The 26940-nt window shown below is 39.0% G+C and overlaps 1 protein-coding gene across 6 annotated transcripts in view; it reads right to left on the bottom strand.

The window, feature by feature from the left end:
* The window catches only part of CNTNAP4 (contactin associated protein family member 4), a 310896-nt gene that overhangs the window by 127321 nt on the left and 156635 nt on the right, over nucleotides 1-26940 (bottom strand). For all 6 annotated transcript variants that reach the window (XM_073344935.1, XM_073344938.1, XM_073344940.1 and 3 more), the window contains one exon: nucleotides 8179-8326. In XM_073344935.1, the coding sequence (XP_073201036.1) occupies nucleotides 8179-8326 (148 nt within the window). The remainder of the gene's footprint in view (nucleotides 1-8178; nucleotides 8327-26940) is intronic.

Below are 26940 nucleotides of genomic sequence, written 5' to 3'. Positions count from 1 at the left end.
CTAAATTAATAAAATAAAACACCACATAGTTAATGGTTAATTTGGAGACAGGCTTTCAGAAGCAAGGTTAGATCTAGCTTGCAGTTTCTGCTAATCAGAATGGGAGGAGGGGACAAACAAGTAAACAATTAAAACTAAAAACCTTAATGGTTAAAAAACCTTTAGTCTAAATGCCTCTAATATTAAAAAAATATTAAAAATTTTAAAAAAATAATAATACCAGAGGGGCCATTATAACCTATGTATTTTATAAAAATTAATTATAAAAAATAGCTAATAAAATGTACTTTAAAGCACTCCTCTGAAGCCATTTAAAAAAATCCATTTTTCCCAATATCCTTTCTCCAACTGGCCACAGCAAACCTGCTGTTAATTAGTCAATATCTTTCCAGATATTAGGTAAATATCTGGGATGTTCTAAACCTATTGCTTATGTTTGTGGGAGCTTAAATCTAATAAACTTCAGTTTTAAATAAAGCACACTGCCTTCCATAAATCTTATCAGATGGAAGTGCTGTAGTTCCTGTTAATTTATTGCTTACACCATGTCATAAATATAAAGGGAAGGGTAAACCCCTTTAAAATCCCTCCTGGCCAGAGGAAAAATCCTCTCACCTGTAAAGGGTTAAGAAGCTAAAGGTAACCTCGCTGGCACCTGACCAAAATGACCAATGAGGAGACAAGATACTTTCAGAAGCTGGGAGGAGGGAGAGAAACAAAGGGTCTGTGGCTGTCGGTAGGCTGCTTTTGCCGGTGATAGACCAGGAATGGAGTCTTAGAACTTTTAGTAAGTAATCTAGCTAGGTATGCGTTAGATTATGATTTCTTTAAATGGCTGAGAAAAGAACTGTGCTGAATAGAATGACTATTTCTGTCTGTGTGTCTTTTTTGTAACTTAAGGTTTTGCCTAGAGGGATTCTCTATGTTTTGAATCTAATTACCCTGTAAGGCATCTACCATCCTGATTTTACAGGGGTGATTCCTTTACTTCTATTTCTATTAAAAGTCTTCTCGTAAGAAAACCGAATGCTTTTTCATTGTTCTCAGATCCAAGGGTTTGGGTCTGTGGTCACCTATGCAAATTGGTGAGGATTTTTACCAAACCTTCCCCAGGAAGTGGGGTGCAAAGGTTGGAAGGATTTTGGGGGGAAAGACGTATCCAAACTACGTTTCCAAGTAAACCCAGTTAGAGTTTGGTGGTGGCAGTGGATATTCCAAGGACAAAGGATAAAATTAATTTGTACCTTGGGGAAGTTTTAACCTAAGCTGGTAAAAGTAAGCTTAGGAGGTTTTCATGCAGGTCCCCACATCTGTACCCTAGAGTTCAGAGTGGGGGAGGAACCTTGACACACCGGCTGAAGTAAAATAGTTAAGTTGCCCTTGTTGGGGGTTCTGAAAACCCTGGGTAATAAAGGGGGCTTCAGGCTGTGGGGTGAGGGATTCAGAGTATGGGAGGGGGCTTCAGGCTGAGGCAGGAGGTTGAGGTGTGGGAGAGGGTACGGGCTCTGGGCTGGGGCCAGGGATGAGGGATTTGGGGTGTAGGAGGGGGCTTCATGCTGGGGCTGAGGGTTTCATAGTGTAGGAGGGGGCTTTGAGCTGGGGCAGGAGGTTGCAGCGCATGTGTGGGGGAACAGGCTCTGGGGTGGGCCCAGAAATGAGGGGTTATGGGTGCAGGAGGGTGCTCCAGACTAGGGCAGGGGTTGCGGTGTGGGGGGTGTGAGTGCTCTGGCTGGGAGTGTGGGCTTTGGATGAGGGCTTTGGGGTTCAGGAGGGAGTCCAGGCTGTGGCTGAGGGGTTCAGAGTGTGGGAGGGGGCTCCTGGCTAGGCAGAGGGTTGGGGTATGGGGGTGAGGTCTCTGGCTGGGAGTGCAGACTCTGGGGTGGGGCTGGGATGAGCGGTTTGGGGTGTAGGAGGGTGCTCTGGACTGGGACCGAGGGGCTTAGAAGGCAGGAGGGGGATCAGGGCTGTGGCAGGGGCATAGGGCAGTGTGAGGGCTCCAGCTTGGGGTGTGGGCTCTGGTGTGGGGCTGGGGATGAGGGGTTTGGGGTGCAGGAGGGTGCTCCAGGTTGAGACCGAGGGGTTTGGAGGACAGGGTGGGGATCAGGGCTGGGAAAGGGGTCGGGGCATGGGCGGGACTCAGGGGTGCAGGCTCTGGGCAGTGCTTACCTCAGCAGCTCCCACAAGCAGTGGTATTTCCCCCCCTCCAGCTCCCAAATCCTCTGCATGCTGCCCCATCTGCAGGAGCCACCCCCACATCTCCCATTGGCCGTGGTTCCCAGTGAATGGGAGCTGCAGAACCTCTGCTAGAGGCAGGAGCAGAGTACGGAGCCCCCTGGCTGCCCCTATGTGTAGGAGCTGCAGGGGGAACATGCCGCTGGTTCCAGGAGTCACGCGGAGCCATGGGAGGGAGCCTGCCTTAGCTGCCAACTGTTCTTCTAATGGCCCAGTCAGCAGTGCTGACCGGAGCTGCCAGGGTCCCTTTTTGACCAGGTGTTCTGGTTGAAAACCAGACACCTGGCAACCCTATGCCCATGGTGCCTGAGAGCTCCTGGTTTCCCTGCTGCCTATGGTGGCTCCAAGCTTCAGGGCCCCCACCAGCTGACAGCTCTGGCACCGCTGCCTGGAGGCTCAAGTGGAAAATGTCACGTAGGTCTCTGAAAGTCACGGAATCCGTGAATTCTGTGACATAATCTTATCCCTACCCACAGTGCACAACAGACTATAGTGATCTTTCTACAATATTTATTTTTATTAGCAAACCAAACAAAAATACACACACTGCAATCTGTTAAAGGAGAGAGAGCAAAAGCAATACAGTACACATAGTATTTGCATTATACACAGCATGCCTTGCAGAAAAAACCTCAAGTGTTTGTCATCATCCTCACCATCATCAGCACCACCAGTGGTTGTCATTATGGGGTCTCCCCCACCACAGCATGCAGGCCAGGATACAGATGTTGTAATGTGTTATGCTTACACCAACTGGGGTTCAACTCCTTTTTCTTATTTGAACACTTACACCTCACTACTTTTGGGGTGCCCTATTTTTCCTTTGTTATTTTCCTTTTACTTATTAACATTTCATAGAATCATAGAAGATTAGGTTTGGAAGAGACCTCAGGAGGTCATCTAGTTCAACCCCCTGCTCAAAGCAGGACCAACCCCAACTAAATCATCCTAGCCAGGGCTTTGTCAAGCCAGGCCTTAAAAACCTCTAAGGATGGAGATTCTACTACCTCAGTATGTAACCCATTCCAGTGCTTCACCACCCTCCTTGTGAAATATTTTTATCACATTATCACCATGGTAACAGATAAGAAAGTCTAACATTTCACCCCAGCTATCAACAGTCATCTTGTGGTGTCTACTGATCTTTCATTGACATTATTATTCAACATTTACCGATATTTTCAAAACATCAGCATATCATTAACATAGATACAAAGTCAGCAGGTTTATTAATTTAGTTATCCTAAATTTTCTTAGCTTATTTATCCTAAATCCTAAAGCCTAATTTGGCTAAGCTAAATATTTTACAAGCCTGAGCCCTGTAGGCCCTATTACAACATTAATTCTTATATTTTTTAGGTTTTTATATTTTATTTTAAGAAATAGGATTTATTTGGTAGTGTGATCACCCGGGGGAGGCTTAGGAGGCGTTGAAATCCTAGTGAAGAGTATGACGACAGTGTGGAACTCTCTTGGAGCTAGAATTGCAGGCTGTCCACAGACTCAGGGAAAACAAGGCTCCCTCAACAGTTTGTGCCCAGTTTGAGTTGGGGACATGGAGTCTGCTGAGCCCTGTCCTAAGGCTATCTTAATCTCTCTCACTCTCTCTGTTTCCAGGGCCTCCAAGGAAGAGAAATGGACAAGAAGAAGGAAGCCTTGAAGAAACAGCAAGCAAATAGGAGGAAAGAAAGCAGTTAGGGTTCAAGTCACGGTCCTGTCGCTTACGGGGATGTTGAGCTCCTTGGAACCCTGAGCAGTGTGACCTCCCTGTAATTCAGGGTAAGGTCTCTGCCCTCTTGCCCTTTTGGCATTATGCCCTGTTGGCAGTCTAGTCAATTTGACAACCCTGTAACGAGGGTTCATGTCACGAGCCTCTCTCTCTTTTATGGGACAGATCGAGGCCTTTGGTACCTTGAGCTGTGTGGCCTCCCTGTAATTCAGGGTAACATCTCTGTCCTTCAGATTCTTGGTATTAGACCCCTGTAGCCAGCTAATATTAATGGACCTTCAATGGACAGTCCTGTAATTCAGGTGCATGTTGAATCCCTCTAGTTTAGAAAGGCTATCTTTGTGCCATTGGTACTGTGACTGGCTTGTAATTTGGGTTCGGTCTCCACCCTCTTGCCCTGTTGGCTTTGTGGTCCGTTGGTAGTCTAGCTGGTGTGATCCCCCCTGTAACTAGGGTATAGGTCGCACCTCTTTTGATGATGGGGGCTTTAGAGCCAGTTTCATTCCATGGCCCATGTGACCACCCTGTAATCAGGTCTCTCCCCTTTTGTCTGTTGCAGTTACTCTCTTTTGTTCAGCTAGTCCAAGTGACTCCTCCGTTATTAGGGTAAGAGTTGCCATACTCTTGCTTAGGTGGGGGACATATCTTTGAGCTGTTTGACCACCCTGTAATGAGGGTTCAGATCAGCTCTTTTGGCCTCTTGATATTATGCTCTTGTGGCTGCCTAGTGAAAGGGACTCCCCTGTAATGAGGGTGTAAGTCACGTGGCCACGGTTTATGGGGGATATTAGGCTCTTTGGAACCCTGAGCAGTGAGACCTCCCTGTAATGAGGGCTCAGGTCTCTGTTGGCAGTCCAGTCAGCATGACAACCCTGTAATTAGGGTGCATGTAATGATTTTCTCTCTTTTATGGGACATATTGAGGCCTTTGCTGCATTAACCTGTGTGACCTCCCTGTAATTGAGGTTGTCTCCCTCATTGATATACATGGAGGACTGGGGGCATTTTAGTAATTTGGGCAGTGTGACCTCCCTGTACCTAGGGATCGAGTCCCTGCCCTTTAGTCTCTTGACATGATGCTACCATAGCCCGCTGGTCAGAATGAGCATCCTGTACGTAAGGTACACGTCTCATCAGTTACTATTCATCATGTCCCCTCCCCACTCAAATAAACTATGTCCAGAATAGCCCATTACACTCTTTGCCAGCTTGACTGGGATTATTCAGCCAAGCTTCATGATTCTACCCCACTTTGTTGTTGGAGACAAAAGATTTTGCAGCAGTTTTAAAAAAAGAGATTCCTTTGGCAGTTTTGGCATCCATCAGTGTAAGTGTTCTTTTTTTTCATTGCTCTTGTGATATATGTCCACTATTTCACACTGTTCTTAGTGATCTTACTGAATTTTGTATTAATAATTTTGAACTGTGCTGTGTATGAGTTCTCATGTGGAAATTTGGAGATCTTGATTTTCGATTAGGATTTTCTTGGGAGTCGTTTATCTTTCTTGGAACTGTACTAATTTAACTAGCTCATTAGAGTTATTTCCCCTAAATTATATTGCATTATATTGTAGTCACTATTTATAATTTCCCTCTTAAATGCTGGGCAAAATTCTTGCTAAACACTGCTTTGATGTTGCCTGTGATTTCTATAGCTATGAATCATGGTTTCACCCCAGTTTTGCTTTCCAGAGATTGTATCCATTTTAGGTAATTTGAAAAATCTTGAGTTTATTTGAATACATTGTTATGTGTACAATCCTTTTGTCCTTTGATTTTGGAATTCATTTCTTACTGCTTTTAATAATTGTTTCTGGGTTTTGTTTTGAGAATTTTAAACTTCTTTGGAGTTTTGCTAAAAAATATTTTGCATGCTCTTTCCAACCTCATAGGGACAACGGGACAATAAGAAAGTCCCCAACTAAAAAGTAAGAAAAAAGAGTGAAAAGGAACTATGGAAAAATAGAGGGGAAACACATGCTGAGAGTATAATTATTGTTAATACCAGTAATTATGAAATATTTCTAGCACAAATCACACAATAATCTTGTAACAAAGCCTGATCCCACCTCTATCCACATATTTATTCAAGTGACACCATCATAGGACCTAATCATATTAACCATGCCATCAGGGGATTGTTCACCTGCACATCTACCAATGTGATATCTGCCACCAATGCCCCTCTGATTATCACTACAAAAGTTTTTTTTCTCCTGCTGATAATAGCTCATCTTAGTGAGCTGTAGCTCACGAAAGCTTATGCTCAAATAAATTGGTTAGTCTCTAAGGTGCCACAAGTACTCCTTTTCTTTTTTCTTTTGGCCTCTTACAGTTTGTATGGCAACTTCTACCTTCTCTGTATGTGTGTGTGTGTGTATATATATATATATATTCTTACTATATGTTCCATCCTATGCATCAGATGAAATGAGCTGTAGCTCACGAAAGGTTATGCTCTAATAAATTTGTTAGTCTCTAAAGTACCACAAGTACTCCTGTTCTTTTTGCGGATACAGACTAACACGGCTGCTACTCTGAAAATAATCTCACACAGTGAGTAAAACTTAAACAAACTTAGTTTCTTACAGGAGTTCCTAAAGCAATATTAAGTATTTCTTTTGTACTTTATAATATAGTTAAATATAGTTAAAAAACCCTTTTTTTTATTCTCTTCAGGTTTATAACAACATCCATCACCGTAGCATCTAAATGCATTGGAAGGATAAATTCAACAAAGTGACTGGCATCTCTCACCTAATAAATGCTGTTAAAAGGCAGTAGTATATAACAAACTGAATCTCAATTCACTAGTCATATGAAAAGAAAATTGTTGATGAACCACAACACTAATGACTGAAGTTTCCTGCTGCATCTTTTCACTGTTTCTATAACTACGTTTATACACTGATAATACTATCTAATAGCATGTGTAAAGGTCTTAGCAATCAGCCTAGAAATCACACTTTGTGCATCATACATTCACATTCTGGTTAAAAAGCAGGACAGGGTGTTTGGATTTAATTTATTAAAGTTAACCTTTACCATTCCTTCATAACCATTTTGATGTCACTATTTAGGAATCTGGGCTTTACGTTTTGTAAATCATTTTGACATTCTTAATCTATTAGCTGTAGCAAGGTGTTCAAAGCTCAAGAACCATTTAGAAAGGATATAAGAAAGAACTAAGACGCCTTGAGGCAACCCTACAGAGACCACGAAAGAAGTTATATATTGCCATTTTACACACTATTTACACTTCTCCCTTCTCTCAGCCCATAAGAAAAAACTCTTTTAATACCAGAACAGTGCCATAGTTACGTGACGTGGAATTCAACTAAATTTCTACCTATTTTGAGATGCTGGCCAATTAGAAATTGTCAGCAGAACTGGAAAATTTCCATCTAAATGTTGATTTCATCTTGATAAGTAACAAAATATTTCAAATGTATATTTTGTCGAGGTGACTACTTGGTTTTAGGTTAAATGGAACTTAAAATGAGAAGAGGATGCTGGCAGGGATAGAGTCCTGAGGTTTGCTCATGAACAGTGGGAGAGAAAAAAGGACAACCTGTCACAAGACCCACTGAAGAAAGGGCCAGAGACAAAGAAGGAGAACCAGTGGAGAAAAGTAACACAAACAACTAAGGGAAGACAAAGTCATGGAAGAGTTACAGAGTCCAGCAGGTGGCTTATAACCAACTATAACACATACTACTGATATCTGAAACATGTTTGTAACATCTATTCATCACATAATAATGCTGCACAAACTATTTATAAATGTACCCTTAATATAAACAATGACCTTAAAGTATTATTGATTTATGGGAGAGTTCAAAATTTCTGAAGAGAAAATGCTTTCTGTGTAGCCAAGATCAATAATCTCCTAGGGGCCTTATGAGTCCCAAGCAGTGGATATTTTTCCTTCTGAAGAGAGAGATACATTTATGAGGGAAGTATGTAACAGTAGCAAATAGGAGTTTGCAGTGAACTAGCATCCATCTACTTGATACAATTGAGCTTAGGATGTAAAGAGCTGGATAGTAAGGAAAACATTGCTAGATGATGCAGAAATAGATAATATCTATGCATAAAATATTATTGATTTTAATATTCAGGTAATTAAGCTGACAAATCTACTTCCATTTGCAATTTAGGTAAAAAAAGGCAATGATTGATAGCCATTTCATTCAGACAATTAAGCAAATACTTACTATATGTGCAGCCGTATACCTCAATACGCATTCCAATTCTACCATTGGGATTCCAGTCCAAGGGGACAAAACGGAGAAATCTTGCGTTGATGGAATGTTGAAGCTTATTGTGCACAACACTGTCTGCATTTGTGTTTCCTGAAAAAGCCTAGAAGAAAACAAAAAAGGATCAACAATACCCACACTGCATATAAAAGTAAACAGAAGCATTATTGGCCTACTTTTCATTTTAGGGCCTTACCCTACAAACACTTATGGATGTGAGTAAATTTACTTATGTGGGTAGCCCCATTGAATTCCATGGAAATACTCACATGAGCAAACTCACTCAGATGCTTACATGTTTTCAGAATCAAAAACTTAGTAATGTATCTATCCATCCAACAATTTATATCATGCTCATTTGAGTGTCTTCAATCTTTCACAGTTTAAGTAAGTGAAACTGTTGTGGTTTTTTCTTTTGTTTTGTTTAAATGCCCTAAGAACTCTATGTTGTTATATCCCTATGTGTCAGGGTATTATGCCGTCTAAAATTCCCTGAGATATCATGGATAAGTTATTATTATGCTCTTCTCTACCTCAAAGGGAGTTTAAAATCCAATACCTTGTTGTACTTTGGCTGTGAACTGTAGTAAAACCCATTACTGTTTCTAGAGAGAAAGCTCATCGTGCGAATAGGACTCTAGGTTGCCCTCTACTGGAGACACCTTTTTGTAATAAGAAAAGGGGAGTACTTGTGGCACCTTAGAGACTAACAAATAAATCTGTTAGTCTCTAAGGTGCCACAACTACGCCTTTTCTTTTTGCGAATACAGACTAACATGGCTGCTACTCTGAAACCTTTTTATAATAAGAATTTAAATATAGCAATATTGTATTAAATCTGCGCTTGTACTGTATTTAATAGGTAAAGGGAGAAAACAGTTTTTTAAAAAATTTGTATTGGCCACAATAATCATTTTATTTTATTTCTTGCAAGCTGTACCATTGCTTTAGTTAATGAAAGAAAATAAGTGAAACATCTCCTCTACTAAATACTACAAACTTAGGTATTTTAAAAACCAAAACAATAAAGTTAGTTTTCAGTAGTGGATGCTTAGTTTCATTTTTTTTTATCATTGAGGTTTGTGATACAAAAACATGCAGCAAAATATTCAAAAAAGATAAATTTTGGGTTTCTGTGTTTAGACAGAGATTTCTATCCGTGAAATATGTTGGTTAACTGAAGCATAGCAAATAGGATACATTTCCATATGAGGACCACAGGAACATCTTAAATTTGAATGATCAGTACATCTCCGTTTCCATTATGTTTTGATTGCCTAGGAGACATTTGCTATCACCGTATGCCATGGATTTGTTGTGACCGCAAAATGAGATTTTAAAAAGGAACATTCTGGGTTACACTTCTCACCCCATCTTTCTTTTGAAGTGGTGGCAATTCATCATGAGTCTCCCTACATAAAGATAAAGCTTCCCGCTTTCCCTCCCTCATCCTAGTGGAATTTCAAATTAATTGTTAGCTCAGAACATTGAGTATGAAGAAACAGCTAGTGAACAGGCTCATTAGAGCTAACCTATTAAGTCGGTAATAAGTAATGAGAGTCAGCAACTTTAAATATCTACACCATTTGCAGCTTCATGCTTTATAATCTCACTCTCACAGTAGAAGGCAGAAACATTCTACAACAAACACAGGAGAACTGCCACTATTTTCAGTATGAGACCCTTCCTAAATTCTTGTCCCTTCGAATCATATTTGTAGTCAGATGTAACTGCTATTGAATGTGCCAATTAGTTTGTTGACTGAACCAGAACCCGAGCCCCAGAAGTTTAAGTGCTATGTGCAAATTAAGTGTTCCATTGAGATTTCATTTTTTTCTAAGATCGTTTCTGGAAGGCATGCACCCAGCAAAGATGAGTTGTTAAGTTTTGGATAAAGTATGTAAATGTCTGATTTGTTACAGGAGATACTTGAGCCATGTGCTCTTAATTTAAAATTAGGTTTCTAAAAAAATAATCTAAAAGTGGAACATATTCTCCTTTACAACACTCTAAATGGTCAGTTTTGAAAATAAGATTTTCCAGCAGTTTTACAATGCTTTTACCTGGAAAGAACAAATTCTAAAGTATATCAGTTGAGTCAAGTATTACATGTACTTCTAGAACTGCTTGATGTTAAGCATTTAAAAGATTAAAAATACTATCCTGGCCTGTTGTGAGCACTTTTCAGTTTGAAGAGAGAGAACAGAAATTAACTTCTGCACTCAGCCTGTTTCTCTTTATTGGTCTATAACTGCTAGAGCCTGATAGGAAGCCTATGGAAATAAATGGAAGTCTTTTTAAGGAAGTTGTCATGCTCAACATGATGACAATATTCTTGATTCAGTTGTGGGATACAATTTCTGTTTTACAATCCAGTTTTCCAAATATTTAAGCAAGTGTGTCACTTTACTCATGTGTTTAACTGATTATACAAGAACATAAGAATGGCCATACTGGATCAGACCAACAGTCCTTCTAGCCCCATATCCTGTCCCTGACAGTAGCTAGTGCTAGATGCTTTAGAGGGAATGAACAGAACAGGGAAATTCTGCATGATTCATCTTCTGTTGTTGATGATGAATGTTAGATACAGTTCCAGCTTTTGACAGTTGGAGGGTTAGGGACACCTAGTGTGTGGGGTTGTATGTCCCCAACCACCTTTTTACATCAAGTTCCATTGATGTAACTATGCTCCAGAAACTTACCTGAATGTTTTTGTTGTTGAACTCATGTATACTTTTGGCCTTAACGACATTCCATGGCAACGAGTTCCACAGGTTGACTACATTGTGTGAAGAAGTACTTCCTTATGTTTCTTTTAAATCTGCTGCCTATTAATTTAATTGAGGGAACTCTGACTCTTGTGTTATGTAAAGGGGTAAATAACACTTCCTTATTCACTGTCTCCATTCCATTCATGATTTTATAGATTCCCCCCTTTGTCATTTCTCTTCTAAGCTGAAAAGACCCAGGCTTTTTAATCACTTTTCAAATGGAAGCTGTTACATTTCCTAAATCATTTTGTTGCCCTTTTCTGCATCTTTTCCAATTCTATCTTTTTTTGAAATGGGGCAATCCATTGTACTATTCAAGGTGTGGGAATACCATGGGATTTATATAGTAGCATTATAATATTTTCTATCTTCTTATCTATCACTTCCTGAATGGCGTCCAACATTCTGTTAGTTCTTTTGACTGCTACTGTACATTGAAAGGCTGTTTCAGAAAACTATCCACAATGACTCCAAGCTCTGAATGGTAACAGCTAATTTAGACCCCCATCATTTTGTATGTATAACTTGGATTATTTTCTTCCAACTTTGCACTTATCTACATTGAATTTCCTTTGCCATTTTGTTGCCCAGTCACCCAGTTTAGTGAGATTCCGTTGTAAATCTCCAGAATCAGCTTTGGATTTAACTATATCGAGTCATTTTGTATCATCTGCAAATTTATCCACTTCACTGCTCTTCCCCTTTTCCAGATCGTTAATGAATATGTTGAACAGCACAAGTCCCAGTACAGATCCTTGGGGGACCCCACTATTTACCTCTCTCTATTCTGAAAACCGAGCATTTATTGTTACGCTTTGTTTCCTATATTTTAACCAGTTACTGATTCATGAGAGAATCTTCCCTCTTCTCCCATGAGAGCTTAGTTTGCTTAAGAGACTTTGGTGATGACTATAGTCTAAGTACACTATATCCACTGGATCACCCTGGTCTACATGCTTGATAACCTGAAAGAATTCCCTTTACAAAAGCAATATTGACTTTCCCCAACAAATTGTCTTCATCTATGTCTGATAATTCCATTCTTTAGCACAGTTTCAACCAATTGGCATGGTACTGAAAGTAGGCTTACTGGTCTGTAATTGCAAGGATAGCTTATAGAGCCTTTAAAAAAAGTCACTTATACATTGATCTTGTCATTAGATACAGGAGCTGAATTAAGTGATAGGTTACAAACCACAATTAGGAATTCTGCAATTTCATATGTGAGTTCCTTGAGAGCTCTTGAGTGAATACAATCTGGTCCTGATGATTTATTGTTTAATTTATCCATTTGTTCCAAAAATCCTCTATTGACACCTCAATCTCGGACAGTTCCTCAGATTTGGGCAGTTCCTCAGATTTGGACAGGACAAGGAGTAATGGTCTCAAGTTGCAGTGTGGGAGGTTTAGGTTGGATATTAGGAAAAACTTTTTCACTAGGAGGGTGGTGAAACACTGGAATGCGTTACCTAGGGAGGTGGTAGAATCTCCTTCCTTAGAAGTTTTTAAGGTCAGGCTTGACAAAGCCCTGGCTGGGATGATTTAATTGGGGATTGGTCCTGCTTTGAGCAGGGGGTTGGACTAGATGACCTCCTGAGGTCCCTTCCAACCCTGATATTCTATCATTCTATGATTGATTCTATGATTTGTCACCTAGAAGGAATAGCTCAGGTGTGGGGATCTGCCCCCATGTCCTCTGCAGTGAAGACGGATGCAAAGAATTCATTTAGCTTCTTTACCTTTAGTGCTCCGTCAGTGCGTTGATCAGCCAGTGGCCCCACTGACGGTTTGCATCAGACATAGGAAGCCTGCTACTTAAAAAAATCCTTAGCTAGTTGCTCTTCAAATTCTTTCTTGCCCTGACTTATTTTACTTTACACTTGACTTGCCAGAGTTTATGCTCCTTTCTATTTTCCTATCTAGGATTTGACTTTCAATCTTTTACTCTGCTGTTAAGCCATGGTGGCATTTGCAGTATACATTTAAGTTTAACCCTCCATCATGGTGTTTTAAAATAGCCTCTAGGAAGTTTGAAGGCATTTCACCCTTGTGACTGTTCCTTTTAATTTCCATTTAACTAGCTTGCTCATTTTTGGAGAGTTCCCCTTTTTGAAGTTAAATGCTACTGTGATGGGTTTCTTTGGCTTTTTTCCCCTTACAAGGATGTTAAATTTAATTACATTATGGTTGCTATTACCAAGTGATTCAGTTATATACACCTCTTGGACTGGCTTCACTTAGGACTAAATCAAGAATTGCCTCTTCCCTTGTGAGTTCTAGGACAAGCTGCTCCAAGAAGCAGCCATTTACGGTGTCTATAAATTTTCTCTCTGCATCCCTCTGCATTTTACTATCACCATAGTTGTCCTGGTCATGTAGTCAGTAGTATATACCTACTGCTATACTCTTATTGTTCAAGCATGCAGTTTCTATCCATAAAGATTCTATGGTACAATTTGATTTAGTTAAGTTTTTTACTTTATTTGATTCTATGTTTTCTTTCATATATAGTGCCACTCCCCCACCAGCGCAACCTACTCTGGTATTACAGTGTCCCATTGATTATCCTCATTCACTAAGTTTCCGTAATGTCTACTGTATCAATATCCTCATTTAATGCTAGGCACTCTAGTTCACCTATTTTAGTATTTAGACTTCTAACATTTGGATATAAGCACTTGTACATTTTGTCAACATTCAGTTGCATGCCTTAAAATGTTCTATTAAAATGGGACTTTGTTTGACTATTCCTCACTAGCTCCTAACTGTAATTTACCAACTTCTTTCCCATCCTCTTTATTAGGTTAGCGAGTGCCCCAGTTAACCAATTCATCCCTAATGGAAGTCTCCACTGAAACCGTATGCTCTTCCTCACCTGTTGGCTTTCCCGCAGTCCTTAGTTTAATTGTGGGATTTCTCTGTTACATTGGTCTAGTTTGGGGCCTATCAGCAGGCAGAAGAGTCCTCACAACCTGCAAATTTTGGCTTTGACTACAAGCACACTTGCACCCCATGAACATTCATACTACGTATAATAAAAAATAGTTTAAAGGAGCTTTATTAAACCTGTAAAGTCAAGCACTCAAAAATTAGGAAATCCAACAATTAACGTTTCCTGTGCATCCTTAATTCTGCACACTTCACATGGATTATGACCATCTCTAAATATGTGATCACATGCTATTTCCCTCCCCCCACACAGGTCCCTTATATCATTCAGTACACAGAAAGGACAGTGCTCATTGAATGAACAGCTATTCAATATCTTGTTTTTTCATTGTTCTTCAGCATGAAGCCCTATTATTGCAGACTTATCAAATGCTTTCCTGAAGACAGAATTATTAATTTCCTCATGGGCTTTTCTATGGCACATGTCAGCCTCAATTCTGTTATTTCCTAACTTATGAACCATTATCATTTTAACCCCAATTTATTGTTCCCAGTCGCCTTGTCCAGCTAATCCCGGTTCCTCCATTCCTGGTTTCTTATCCTATGTTTCTGTATGCCATTGACCCTGGCTCACATTCCCCCTCTCCATTGGCTCCCAGTTCTGTCCTCCCTTCCTGGGCTGCTCATACTATCTCAGTGTCTCCCAACCACCAATCTCCTTGCCTCAGTCTCTTTACCAGTCCAACACCTCAGGTTCCTTGTCCCAATGTACTCCCCTCTCCTACCCTCCAAGTCACCTCCACACTGCCTGGGCCTGGAGGGGGTTGTCTCACTGAAAGTACAGGAAAGACTGACTCCCTGATCTCAGTTCAGCTGTCTGGAGCTAGACCCAGAATGGCCTGTTGCAGCCCAGGGCTAAAACTGTATGCAAAGCTGTACTCAGACCTGGGATAGAGCATGCCCAGCATGAACAGAATCTTCTAAAACTGAAGAAGTATCTACTGAACATGTGTGAACTGCAATTTTTCAAAGTCTTATAAACTTGGCCAAATTCTGGTGGATTTCCATAGGGACAGCTAAAAGCACACCCTTCACACAATGGCCAGCACCCTAGCAAATTTTAAGTCCATCTTCCAAAGCATGGGGATGCTAGAGCTTTTCAAATAAAGGTCACCAGAATTTTTTAATGCGGGCAAAATAACACAGTTCATCCTTGCCTAGTTCCTGGAAACCGCTGAACTGTTTTGGCTGAAAAATCCTTCAATTTTCCTCCTGAGGCAAATTCCTGGCCTGAAAAATTTCAGCCTGAATGATCAAAGTTTGACAAAGTTACAAGCAATTGGAAACTGGGTTGTATGATGGGAAATGTGAGCAACCTCAATAAAAGGTGATGCTATAATATAAATCAAAATATGCATCTTTTAAAGAATGTGGCATAAGTGTAGAAATGCAGTCACTGCAAGATTACAGCAAAGTGTTAACACAGATGGACGTTCCTTCTGCCCATCTCTGTTGTCTGCCCAGATGGAAGTCAAAGATCATTTTCTAGAAAACAAAAGGTATAATTCTAAGGTCATATCCAAAATTCCTTTTTCCAGTAACGTCGGTTCCAGTGTGCAACGTGGAGGTTAAGTCCATTAATGGCTATTAGCCAGGATGGGTAAGGAATGGTGTCTCTAGCCTCTGTTTGTCAGAGGTTGGAGATGGATGGCAGGAGATAAATCACTAGATTATTTTCTGTTAAATTCACTCCCTCTGGGGCACCTGGCATTGGCCACTATCGGTAGACAGGATACTGGGCTGGATGGACTTTTGGTCTGACCCAGTATGGCCATTCTTATGTTCTTATGTTGTGGGTAAGATATTGGTGTACTGAAGCACTGACTGATGTGTTCTTCAGGACCATGCAGGTTAAAAGATACTGCACCATAAATGCATGTTTTATTGGCATTATTTAAACAATCTAAGTTGTTTTTCAAATGGACAAATATTGCATTAAGATCCCAATATAAGGCCATACCATTCCTTAGAAGAGAACAAATGTGCAAAGGGGACTCAAAACACAGTGACTCCAATTAAAATGCCCTTCTTCGCAAAGTCCTAAAAACTCTAACCCTTTCCTCCCCTGAGAAGTGTTAGCGCATGAGTCAGGTAAAAATCAGAAACAAAAAAACCACATCAAAATATTTAAAATTGAAACAAAAACAATAGTTAACAAGACATGCCAAAAACTTCACTGCTCAATTGCACTGCTTTTCATGGCATCCAAATTCTCATCCTTCATCTGCACATTGTTTGTTGACAGAGGTGACCATTAAAAAGTCACCAATTACATGTACATTTATTTTATTAACAAATCTACATTTCTTCTCTAATTTTAACCAGGGGATTTAGAAAACTGCACCAGTATAAAAAAGACAGGTTCTGTGTGAATCACTTTGTTAAATATAAGGTTGCCAGAAAATAACATGTAGTCAAAATACTTAGCTCTGATATAACACTTTTTAGCTATAGATTTTAAAGCATTTTAAAAATGATAGTAAATATCATCATCTCCATTTCACAGATGGTGAAACTGAGACACAGCTGGTTAAATGAGTTGCCAAAGGTAACACAGTAGGTCAAGGAGAAAGCCAGGAATAAAACCTATATCACCTGACTCTCAGGGTTAAAATATTTGCAATACCTCTTTGCAAGTAGTTATGTAACCACAATTTTTATGTTGCTCCCTTAACTTGTATTAAAGAATAAACCAGATGTTCCCTGTACGTAGGCAAAAGATAAAATGTAAAAGATTTGAATGGTGACCACCATACTTCAGGATTGAAATCTATTTAGATTCTCCCACCTGAGTCTCCTATTGTCAGCCATCTCATTGTATTACTTATATGTGGTTTGAAAGCTAAATTTAGTCATGTTCATGTTTAGGATCATATTAATACTGATGTATTACTTTTAGTCAGTTTGGGCATGTAATTTCACCACAGCACAACTACCAAGGATTTAGATGGACAGCCTGCACACTACTGTTAGTGCCATCTTTCCTAGATCAACTCTCTCACCTGTCACTCTTTGACAGCCTCACTTCACTCCATCATTTTTCTTGACACGGATGCTTCAAAACCACAAAATAGTATCAAATGCTTAAACAGACCTTAACAAAAAGGACTTATGAGGATGGAAGGTTTTTATTTTATTTTTATTAGATTTAGATAAAGATATCTAAGTGCCACAAATATATTGAGGTGCACAGCAGCCCAGAACCAAATTAGGGTGAAATTTCACATGAACAACAAAAGTCATAACACCTGTGCCAAATTTCAGGACAATTTTCCAAAACATGTGGTCACTAGAACTTTTCAAATAAAAGGTTGCCAGAACATGGGCAAAACAACATTTTTTCCTAGCTTCTCTCAGAAATGACTGAACATTTTTGGCTGAAACGTTAAATAAATAAAATCAGCCCAAACCAAAATTTAAACCCAAATAGTGAAAGTTTGGCAAAACTATAAACACCTGAAAACAGGTTCTTATCATGGAAAGTATTGGGCAACCTTAATGATAAATGGTGCTATCAACCCCATCTATTATAGGTGATTCCATAAAATATAAATAATCATGATAACTGTGATTTTGATTGTTGAAATTATGGTATCCTAGGTGAATTGATCATAGTAAAAAATTACTAAATATGTAATTTATTTTCCTTAAGCAAAATCCAATACAGACCAAAGTGCCTTTAAAAAATTCTTTAAAATATACTCTGTTGAAGACACACTACCAAGCTTAATAGTGCAAATATATTTGGAAATTGTATGCAATTCTTTCATTTATATATTATAAAAATACACACTTAACTGAGAAAACCTACAAAAATAACGCACTGTGCAGGTGTTGTAGAAGAATTAAAAAAAAAGTGGCATGGAAAAAAAATTTAAACTCAAATTTCCCTGAATTTACAATTTTTAAAAAGTGAGAAAAGGATCATTTCAACAATTTGCTGCAGACAATAATCCTTATTTTATGAAGCTGAAATTTATTAAGTATCTGATTCAGCAACAATATCTAAAGCCTTTTCGAACACGCAAGTATTGGAAAGTAACAACAGCTACTTATTCCATGATGGGTCAGCGAAAGCTTGGTTCACTGAAGAAAGCAATTAAAACCTTCAGCTCCATAATGAGGCATTATATTGCTGCTTTGCAGTCACAGAGTTCACCTCAAAATCATCCCAACTTCCTGAAAACAACAATTCTTGATTCTTGGAGCAGTCCATCTCGTGATCCAGTTGACCTTATAATCCTTGGGCACAGGGGTTCTCAAACTTAGTGCACCATGACAACACAAATTTCTGACAAGAAACATTTATACATGACACCAGGAGTGGGGACCGAAGCCTGAGCCTGCCCAAGCACCACCGACCCGGCCAGGGGGGCCAAAGCCCGAGGCCTGCCACCCAGGGCTGAAGCCCTCGGGCTTTGGCCCCTGGCAGTGGGGCTCAGGCTTTGGCTTTGGGTGGTGGGACTCAGGCTTTGGCTTTGTCCCCGGGTCCTAGCAAGTCTAACACCAGCCCTGGTGACCCCATTAAAATGGGGTTGCGACTCACTTTGGGGTCCTGACCTACAGTTTGAGAACTGCTAGGCTAGAATATCTTTTCCGGTATGATCCCCAAAGGGGAGATGGTGAATCAGAGCCCAGGACTGATCTGGGTAAAACAATTCACTGGGAGGAAGGACCTTTTGTTTTCATTTGCAGTGAAGACAATCTCATGTAGGTGGAAACCTGTTGGAAAGGTCCCCCCTGAACTTTTTTAGAAGGTGGTATACTTATCTTTGGGCTGTACAACCTTCTCAATCTCCTTAGTTGAGTTTTACATTGGTGCTATCAGGCAGTGGGAACCTGACACATTCTGGCTGGAGTCCCTTTAAAATTCATTCCTGGATGCTTAGTTATTTGGGGAAGAATCCAGCTACACATTAGGACACTGAGCAACTCATATGACAGGCTCACTGAACCCCAACAAGAGGAGTCTCTCTCAATACATTAAGACATTGCTGCTAACGTAGAGGGAATTGCACCTTGGAATGAGACTCTGTCTCAATGACCACATAACCTGGGAGGCCTGTATAACTTCCTTTGGCCAGCAACTGCCAAAGCTCCTTTTCAGCTCAATAGGGGACTCAGTGGAGTTGATCTAAAATTAATAGCTTAAAGTTTGGAGTTTTAAACTATGTACCTTAATAGGCTTACAATTGCTGCCATTTATACTTAGTGCATTTCACTCTTTAATTGCCATGTTTATCCTGTAGCATGCTCTTGTTAGGTTCTATCCCTAGAAAATCTGTTTAACAAGCTATTTGATCTGGTAAGGCCAGTGTCATTGCATGGAAAAAGCTTTTGACTGGCTAACGAGCATGCTCAATAGATCTGAAAGTATGAAGAGGAACTATTGGCATGACAAGGCTTCTATATGGGAAATACTCTATTCATAATGGAGGTTGTTTAAGCTTCTTCAAGACCTTTCTGACCTGGGGGTAGCATTTCCTGTGGGACTCAGCACTCACTCTCACTGCTTACATACAATATATCTTACTGCAGACATCCAGTGACAACTCTCTGTTGTTGTATTCATACAGAAGTCACCTTGTGTCCTACCTCATTCATTCTAATACAGCACTGAGTTACAAAATAAGTAAAATAATTTGCCACCATTAGAGGGACCCCTTGTAGCAATACAAACATAAATTTATGCTACATGTTACATCACCCCTTAAAAATCAACACAATAATTCTAACCAAACTTCATTAAATTTCTGGAGTGATGTGACCGTGTAACTATGAAAATATCATGTTTTGTTTGATCACTTTAAAGAAAAAACAAATGCATTTCTCTTTGTGAATATATGCACACTCAGAAAGCCTGTAAAGACCAAAAGGTGAACTGAAATTTTGTACTCACAATATAAGAATATTTAATTACCTTTGCCTTTGAACAAGATCTTCAAGGATTAGCTAACTCTAACTGATACAAATACAGATATCTATATTTTAAAACATACGGTCAACTGAGAAACACAATAATTTGACTTTTGATGTTCTCAAAAACAACTATGATGATCTTTGAGCATACCAACCAAAATATTTTTTACACAAATGTGTTGATTGTTTAATTGAATCACTTTGCTCTGAAAATGAAATTAAATCTTCTTAGGTCTAGAGGATCATAAGTAATATAATGGTGCAATACAAAGGTTTCCTATTCAATTTATTTCTGTGGCCTATCATTTTCCTAGATGAAGTCTTGTAGTTATTGGCTTTCAAAAGAAATGCCAGTGTACAAATCATTCTGCAGATCTTAAGCTTGGTCTACACTTAAAATTAGTTTGACATAATTATGTTACTGGGGTGTTAAAAAGCTACACCTCTGAGTATGCACCCCAGCATATGCACAGTTAGGTTGATGGAAGAAGGCTTCTATCAACATACCTACCATTGTATGGGGAGGTGGTGTTCCTACACCAACAGAAAAATTTCTTCAGTCAGTGTAAACTGTGTCTAGACTATGGGGCTTTGCTGGCATAGGTGCAGTGATGTAGCTATGCTGGTATAGTCCCCATAGTGTAGACTTGGCCTAACCCACCACGTTGAACTTACAATGCTATACTACACTGCTTGTTAATAGTAATTATGGTCAGATCGTTGTGTTTCCACAGCTTCAGGATTGGCAAAAGAAAGCACCCTCTTCCCAGTGAAGAACTTGGCTACAGAATGTAGCCTTTCATTTACACATTTCTAGTTCTCCTTGCTACAATGTAAGGTTCTCCTTCCAAAAGTAAAAGGTTTCCATGTTGTTCCCTTGAGCCTGCTGAAAAAATATGCTGAAGTGATAGCCCTTAGAGAGGTCTGAACTGCTCCCATCCATCTCAATGGGGTGTTAACTATGAAGCTCAGTGATGGCAGTTTAATTGTGGACAGTGCTCAGTAATTCACCACAGATAATTTTAGCAAAAATATCTAGCAAATATGTGCTTACTGCATTCAGTGGCAGATATGGGCAGACAGGGGAAAGAGAGGACAATGGGGCAACTGGTTCATCAAGGATACCTGGGGTGGAGAAGCAGAGGTTTAAACCCCCAGAAGTGTCAAATCACATCTGTAAATGCTCTGAAAATAGAGGGGAGGAGGACATACATCTCCTTTCTCCTGCCAAAATCCTCAGGAGGCCTGAGATGCATAAAACACTAAATGTCCCTTACCTAGCTACCCAAACCTCTAGATGACCACTTCTACACTGAAATTATGCTTTTCCACTACAACATTCTACATCCCACTAAAAGAGCCTGAAGGCAGAGTGAAACTGAAACTATTCGGAACTGTGTTTTGTATTGAAATGAACATTCAAATCAATAACAGGACAAAATTGTGACTTACCTATAATGGCCACAAACAAAGGAGCAAGTGGATTAAAAGGAACCCATAATCCCCCCATTGTGATCTCTGTACATCACTGATCAGAGCAGGGGGTGAAGTAGGCTCCACAAGGAAATGACTTCCCACCTCCAATTATGTATATGGGGAATAGGCTGCTCCCTTTTACCCCCATGTTCTACCCAGCATTTCTGAACCAATTAGGACTGAGAAGTAAACAGTGTTGCCAACTCTTGAGATTTTATCATAAGTCTCATAATAGTGGGTGTTTTTCTTAACTCCAGCTCCTGAGCCATGTGATTATGTGAGAGTCTCTCTGGCTAAAGTTAGCAGAGAATGTCTTGGTATTTGTTTTTGTTTCTTAAATATGTTTCTTGCTTTCATGATTGCAGAGAAAAGCTTGAAAAGATGAATGATGTGTACCATAAATACTCAAAAACCAGAGTGCAAACAAAAAGAACCCGCATTTATTTATTTATTATTTATTTGAAGTCTAATGAATTTTAAGTAAATTGCTTGATTGTGGGAGGTCTGAGTCAGGATTTTTCAATGCAGGGGTTGGCAGTGTTATTTGCTACTGACTAGTAGCAAATTGCTTCCCCCAGGGAGCAAGGTGGAACTAGGGAAAGAATTGTGACTCTGAAACACCTTTTCTTCCCTTGTGTGCCCCTGAGGTGGCTCAGCTAATGGAACCACTTCTTTCTGGCCACGGACAAACTCAAAATATTACCTCAAAGGGATAGTTTACTCTCTGTATCATTTTCCTTTATATTTAATTGAATAAAACCTTTTATTACTACATTCACTAGAAGTAGCTGCATAAATTTCAACATTTCAAATTTCAGCAATTCTATGTCACAAAATTCAGGAGGCTTTGAGAATTTTGATCCCATGTATCACAGGGAATACAAGACCCTGAGCATAACCTAGAAACATTGTCTTGGGGTCAGGCCACATTTAGCACAAGATCACAGTTTAATTAATGCTGTATTTAAAAATATCTGCAATGCAAGCAAAACCAAAGAAGAATCAAAGATAGAATAACCATGAAGCAAATAATGTTCCACTTATGAACAGAGATCACTGGATGGATTAGTATCCTCATGTTGTAAAATAAAAATAGAGTGTAGTTTGGTCTCCAGAATCAAAGACAAGATGCCTAAGTGACCAATTGAGCTGTTACTACTCATAAGAAATCCTCTATGAGCGCTGACAGGGATAACACCATGACATTTTTTGTCATGATTCTATTTGGAATCTAGATGGAAATGCAGAAGTACTGGAGAAAGAGGTAGGAATTTGAATTATACAAAGCAAGAAAAGGGTATTTGAAAGAAAGCAGCGTACACCTGTGGAACAAAGTGGTTTAAAACCCCAGTGAAAGTTCACTTGACCTCTCAGGAACAACTCCACAGCAGCCAATGATGCTGTTAGTGACCAGAAAAGATCCAAAGCATTTTACTTAAGTCTTTTAGGGAAAAAGTCACTTATTAAAGGCTGACATCTTAAGTCATTTAGAAAGATAGAGTAAGAGTCTTTTGATAAGATGTAATAGTTGCACGGTATGCTCATACTTCATATTAAGAACAACGGAATCTAGGCTTAATTTTGTCCAGTTCTGCATGCTGTGTATCTAAACTTCTTTATTCTGTATTTAAAAAAAATAGAAGAGATGTAGAATCTTCAGTTTAGATTCAATAAGCACAAAGGAGCAAGGATTTATTTTTCTCCTTTTTAATTTTCTATTATTTCTACATGTCAGCCACTGGAATAAGGGCCCTGATCCCTGTAAAATGGGATGAAGATTTTCATTTAGCTTAGTATCCTGTGGTATTTGGCTACTGCTTCTTCCTTGTTTTAACAACTCATTCTAATACCTGTGAGACACTGGTTGTGACACACCTGGAATAAGACACAGGACAAAAATTTGTGGCTCATAAACTATTCAATGAGATGCTACCCAATTCCTACATGTTTCAAAGAGGTTTCAACAGCCAAAAGACATCAACATTCCTGATAAAGCAGTTGAAAAAAAGCCACAGACTGATCTGGTTGCTAGCAGCAAACTCATCATATCTGCTAGCATAGGAGAATCTCCAAGAACGCACCTCAGGAGAGGGGGAGGAGAGAACAGAGCCAATCAGCTGATCAAGGGTGAAGAGATGCCCCAAATGCATACTTCTTCAACATCACAAGGAAGTCGAAGTGGGGAAGCAATACTGCTTGCACACAGTAGGCACAAAGACCATGCCCAAGAAGAGAGTGGTGAGAAGAGGAGAATATGCCTCATTCCCTCTGGTCTGGAGCTAGAGGGGTGGCTATTATTAATGATTGTCTCGGTACTCTCCTTTCTATAAAATGGACAGGACAAATTTTCCTTGTTGCGTGGAGATTAATCACATCCAGTTTACAAAATATGTTTACAAAACATATTGCCCAGCTGCTCTCAGCTTGCTTTTAAAAAACAACGGATGCTTAAATAGCACAAACTAGCAATATTTTTATTAGCATGAATTTTAATTATATATTTTAAAATGTTAGATAATCAGATGATGCTTATGAGTGCAGATCACACTAAGTCTGATTTGTTTCAAGACATATACTTGTCAAAATAGTTTGATAAAATAATTTATTCTAATCTAACTCACTTTCTTTAGTGTAACTGCAAATTTGACTCAAAAATCACATCACCTCATTAATGTTTGCAGCTAGTCAAGAACCGAGATTACAAAGATGTATATATAAATCCTACTGTAAACTGAACATAATAAAATGACTGTGTTTTCAAGACACCCAGTCTCTGTGGCTTGCAGTCTTGAGACCAGGAACCAGATTATCTTGGTATAAACTGGAATAATGCCATTGACTTAAATGGAGATGCACTGATTTAACAATATCTGAGGATCTGTCCCCATGTGATTAAGGTTTGGGAATTGTAGTGGCAGCTTGTAATTCTGATCTCTTTGGTTATGTAGTCACAGCAGGCATTAACTTGCATCTCTGTGTGCAGAGCAGTCTGTGAGGATAAAAGCTAAAACACAAACCAATTAAAAACAGTCCTGAATGGCTGGGCGTGCTTCTAGGTTGCAGATGTCCATGCTATCAAGAGGTTTACTCATCTAGACATTCAAACATTTTCCTTCAGTAATGAACTATCCACTGGATAAAATGTCATTAAAGGGAGCTGATCAGTATGAAGCACAGTTCCTTATATTAAAAATGATATTCCTTCAATGAAAGATTTGACAGCTTCTTTTTTCACTTATTCAGCATGGTGCCCCTGGAGGGATGCTTTCAAACTAGCAACATGATTATGAGTCAAAATCAAAGCCCTGCAGTCCTGCTACAGTACAAGTGTTGCCAACTTCTATTATCATAATGTTCAGCATACGTAATATCTTTTATGTCTAAAAATTATCATATAGTTTGAAGAATGAGATGCAGTCAGAGACACGTAAGTTGTGTGTTACAAAACCGGAAATTGTGGTTAAGTGGCTGGACATAGATGGGTGTCCAGATTTCACCAGCTAAATTCATATGTCCTCAAGAATCGTTAGGAGTTCAAGACTGGTTATGACACTAATCTACAATACACCAGAGCAGATGTACTATCAAAAGCACTTGGGAGTTATTCTGTCTAGAAGGATTAGCATCTTTCCCGAATGCATTTGCAAACCTATTCCTAAACAAAATCAGTAGTTGAAGGCAAGGGTGTTGAGTGGCATGTGATGGTGTTGCACACCAACACTGAGACAATTTTGAAACATGCTATCCTTTCCCCCCCAATGCAACCATTCCCACAGTGCTTAGGGTTATGTAAATCATGTTGCCCTTTACTCTATGGGAGTTTTACCTGAGTAAAGACAATGGGATTTGGACCATATATTATATGGCACAGTGAATTCAGATTCAAACCAATTTTTAATTGTAATGTTGGGAGGTATTCAGATACATGCAACCCTACAGAATTTCTTATTCAAGCTCAAAAGATTGTTGCACCGAGCAAACTCATCACATTAGGTCTGATCCTCTACTACCTTACGTCTGGTGCAGTTATTTACACCTAATATGCCAGATATTCATTCACACTAACACCATTTTACACTGTTCTGGCAGTGCAATGGTACCATAGAGAGGGTGTAAATTAAACTGGTCTGAGTAGGAAATTCTAATTTTAATAATAGATATTAAATGTTTTTAGGTTTATTTAACACAATTTAGCAAGTAGAAAATAAGGAGGAGAGTTAGCACCATGTACCCATCTAGTTGTCCATGGTTCACCAGTCAGTGGCCAATGGAATACTCTTGAAAAACTTTTCCTGGTACATCCACAAGTAAACAATTTGCCCTCTCATAAGTATGAAATACAGCATTTGAGTGCCAAAAAAAAAGTTCAGGTCCAATACAATGTCCTTAATAGAAATTAAACATATTTAAATAGAGAAGTAAAGGAAAGCTGCAACAACAGCCTAGTACACACAATAAGAAGACTATTTCTCCAAGTGACTCCAAAATAGAACTGACTCATCAGCATATGTTATAGATATTCTTTACAGAGCAAAATGCAAAGGAAATATAACTCAGTTTTACCACAAGGCATTACATTCAAGCAGTCCATCTCACAGTTAATGAGAAAGATCACTTCAACTTCAAACCACTCAAAATAGTCCACAGAAGTCAATTTAATCATTATCAAGGCCTGCGTCTCTCACACTTGACATCTAATACAATTAAAAGTTTGTCACTTCATCCTTTTCAAACCATCCATATTATTCTTTCACTACTCCTGATTCCCTTGAAAACGTTTTTACATTCTTCTCATTACCAATGGCCATTGAGCATTTGATTAAACCAAGAGCTGCTATTTAATTCATTCAGTAACACCAGAATCTGTTTTTTGTGATAGGAAAGATGCAGCTGAAATATTGAATTGTTTGGTCCCAAACAGCGTTGCCATCACTGCATGACTCATACAAGAGGATAAAGCTGATTATAAAGGAAGAAAGCTTGTGCCTCCAAATAGGCATCTTGGCAATGAGCAATAATGTTACAATAAATACAGAAACAGTATCATGATGATTTAATAGGGTGTCAATTGAATATATTTTAGGTCTGTCAATATATGAAATCACTCTTTCACTATCAAACAGTACTTCAGATGATCTTTATTGTACTTTCCCCCAAGATTATATAGAATATATAGAGACTTCAGTTACTTTGTTAACTGAAATGTCATTCATGTCGTGTTTAAAATATTCATAAATGTCACACTTTGTAAATTCATTTACCGGATGCTAGTAGTTAAGAAACCAATGACAAGTTAACACTAAACAATAGCACATAGTTTGGTACTTTTTTTTGCTTTTTTTAAGAAATTTGCAATTATTCCAATGTTCAATTTGGAATAACCACATGACAAGAAAGAGTAAGACTAGTAGAATTTTTGGAAAATAAGGAATGGGTCTGAATTAGTTGTAAGAATGGTTTTAATCTTTCTGGAGATTCTTGTCTACTTCATGTAATTTGTAAGACTAACCAATCATTTTTATTGTAATTAGGGTATTATTTTAAGATACAATATGTAGAGATTTTAAAATGGGAAGTATGTCTCTGCAGAAGTATTTTG

Source organism: Lepidochelys kempii, chromosome 5 (assembly GCF_965140265.1).
Source record: "Lepidochelys kempii isolate rLepKem1 chromosome 5, rLepKem1.hap2, whole genome shotgun sequence".
Classification (NCBI taxonomy): Eukaryota; Metazoa; Chordata; order Testudines; family Cheloniidae; genus Lepidochelys; species Lepidochelys kempii.
Note: the sequence above shows the minus strand (reverse complement) of the source record. Positions and strands in the feature narration are given on the sequence as shown.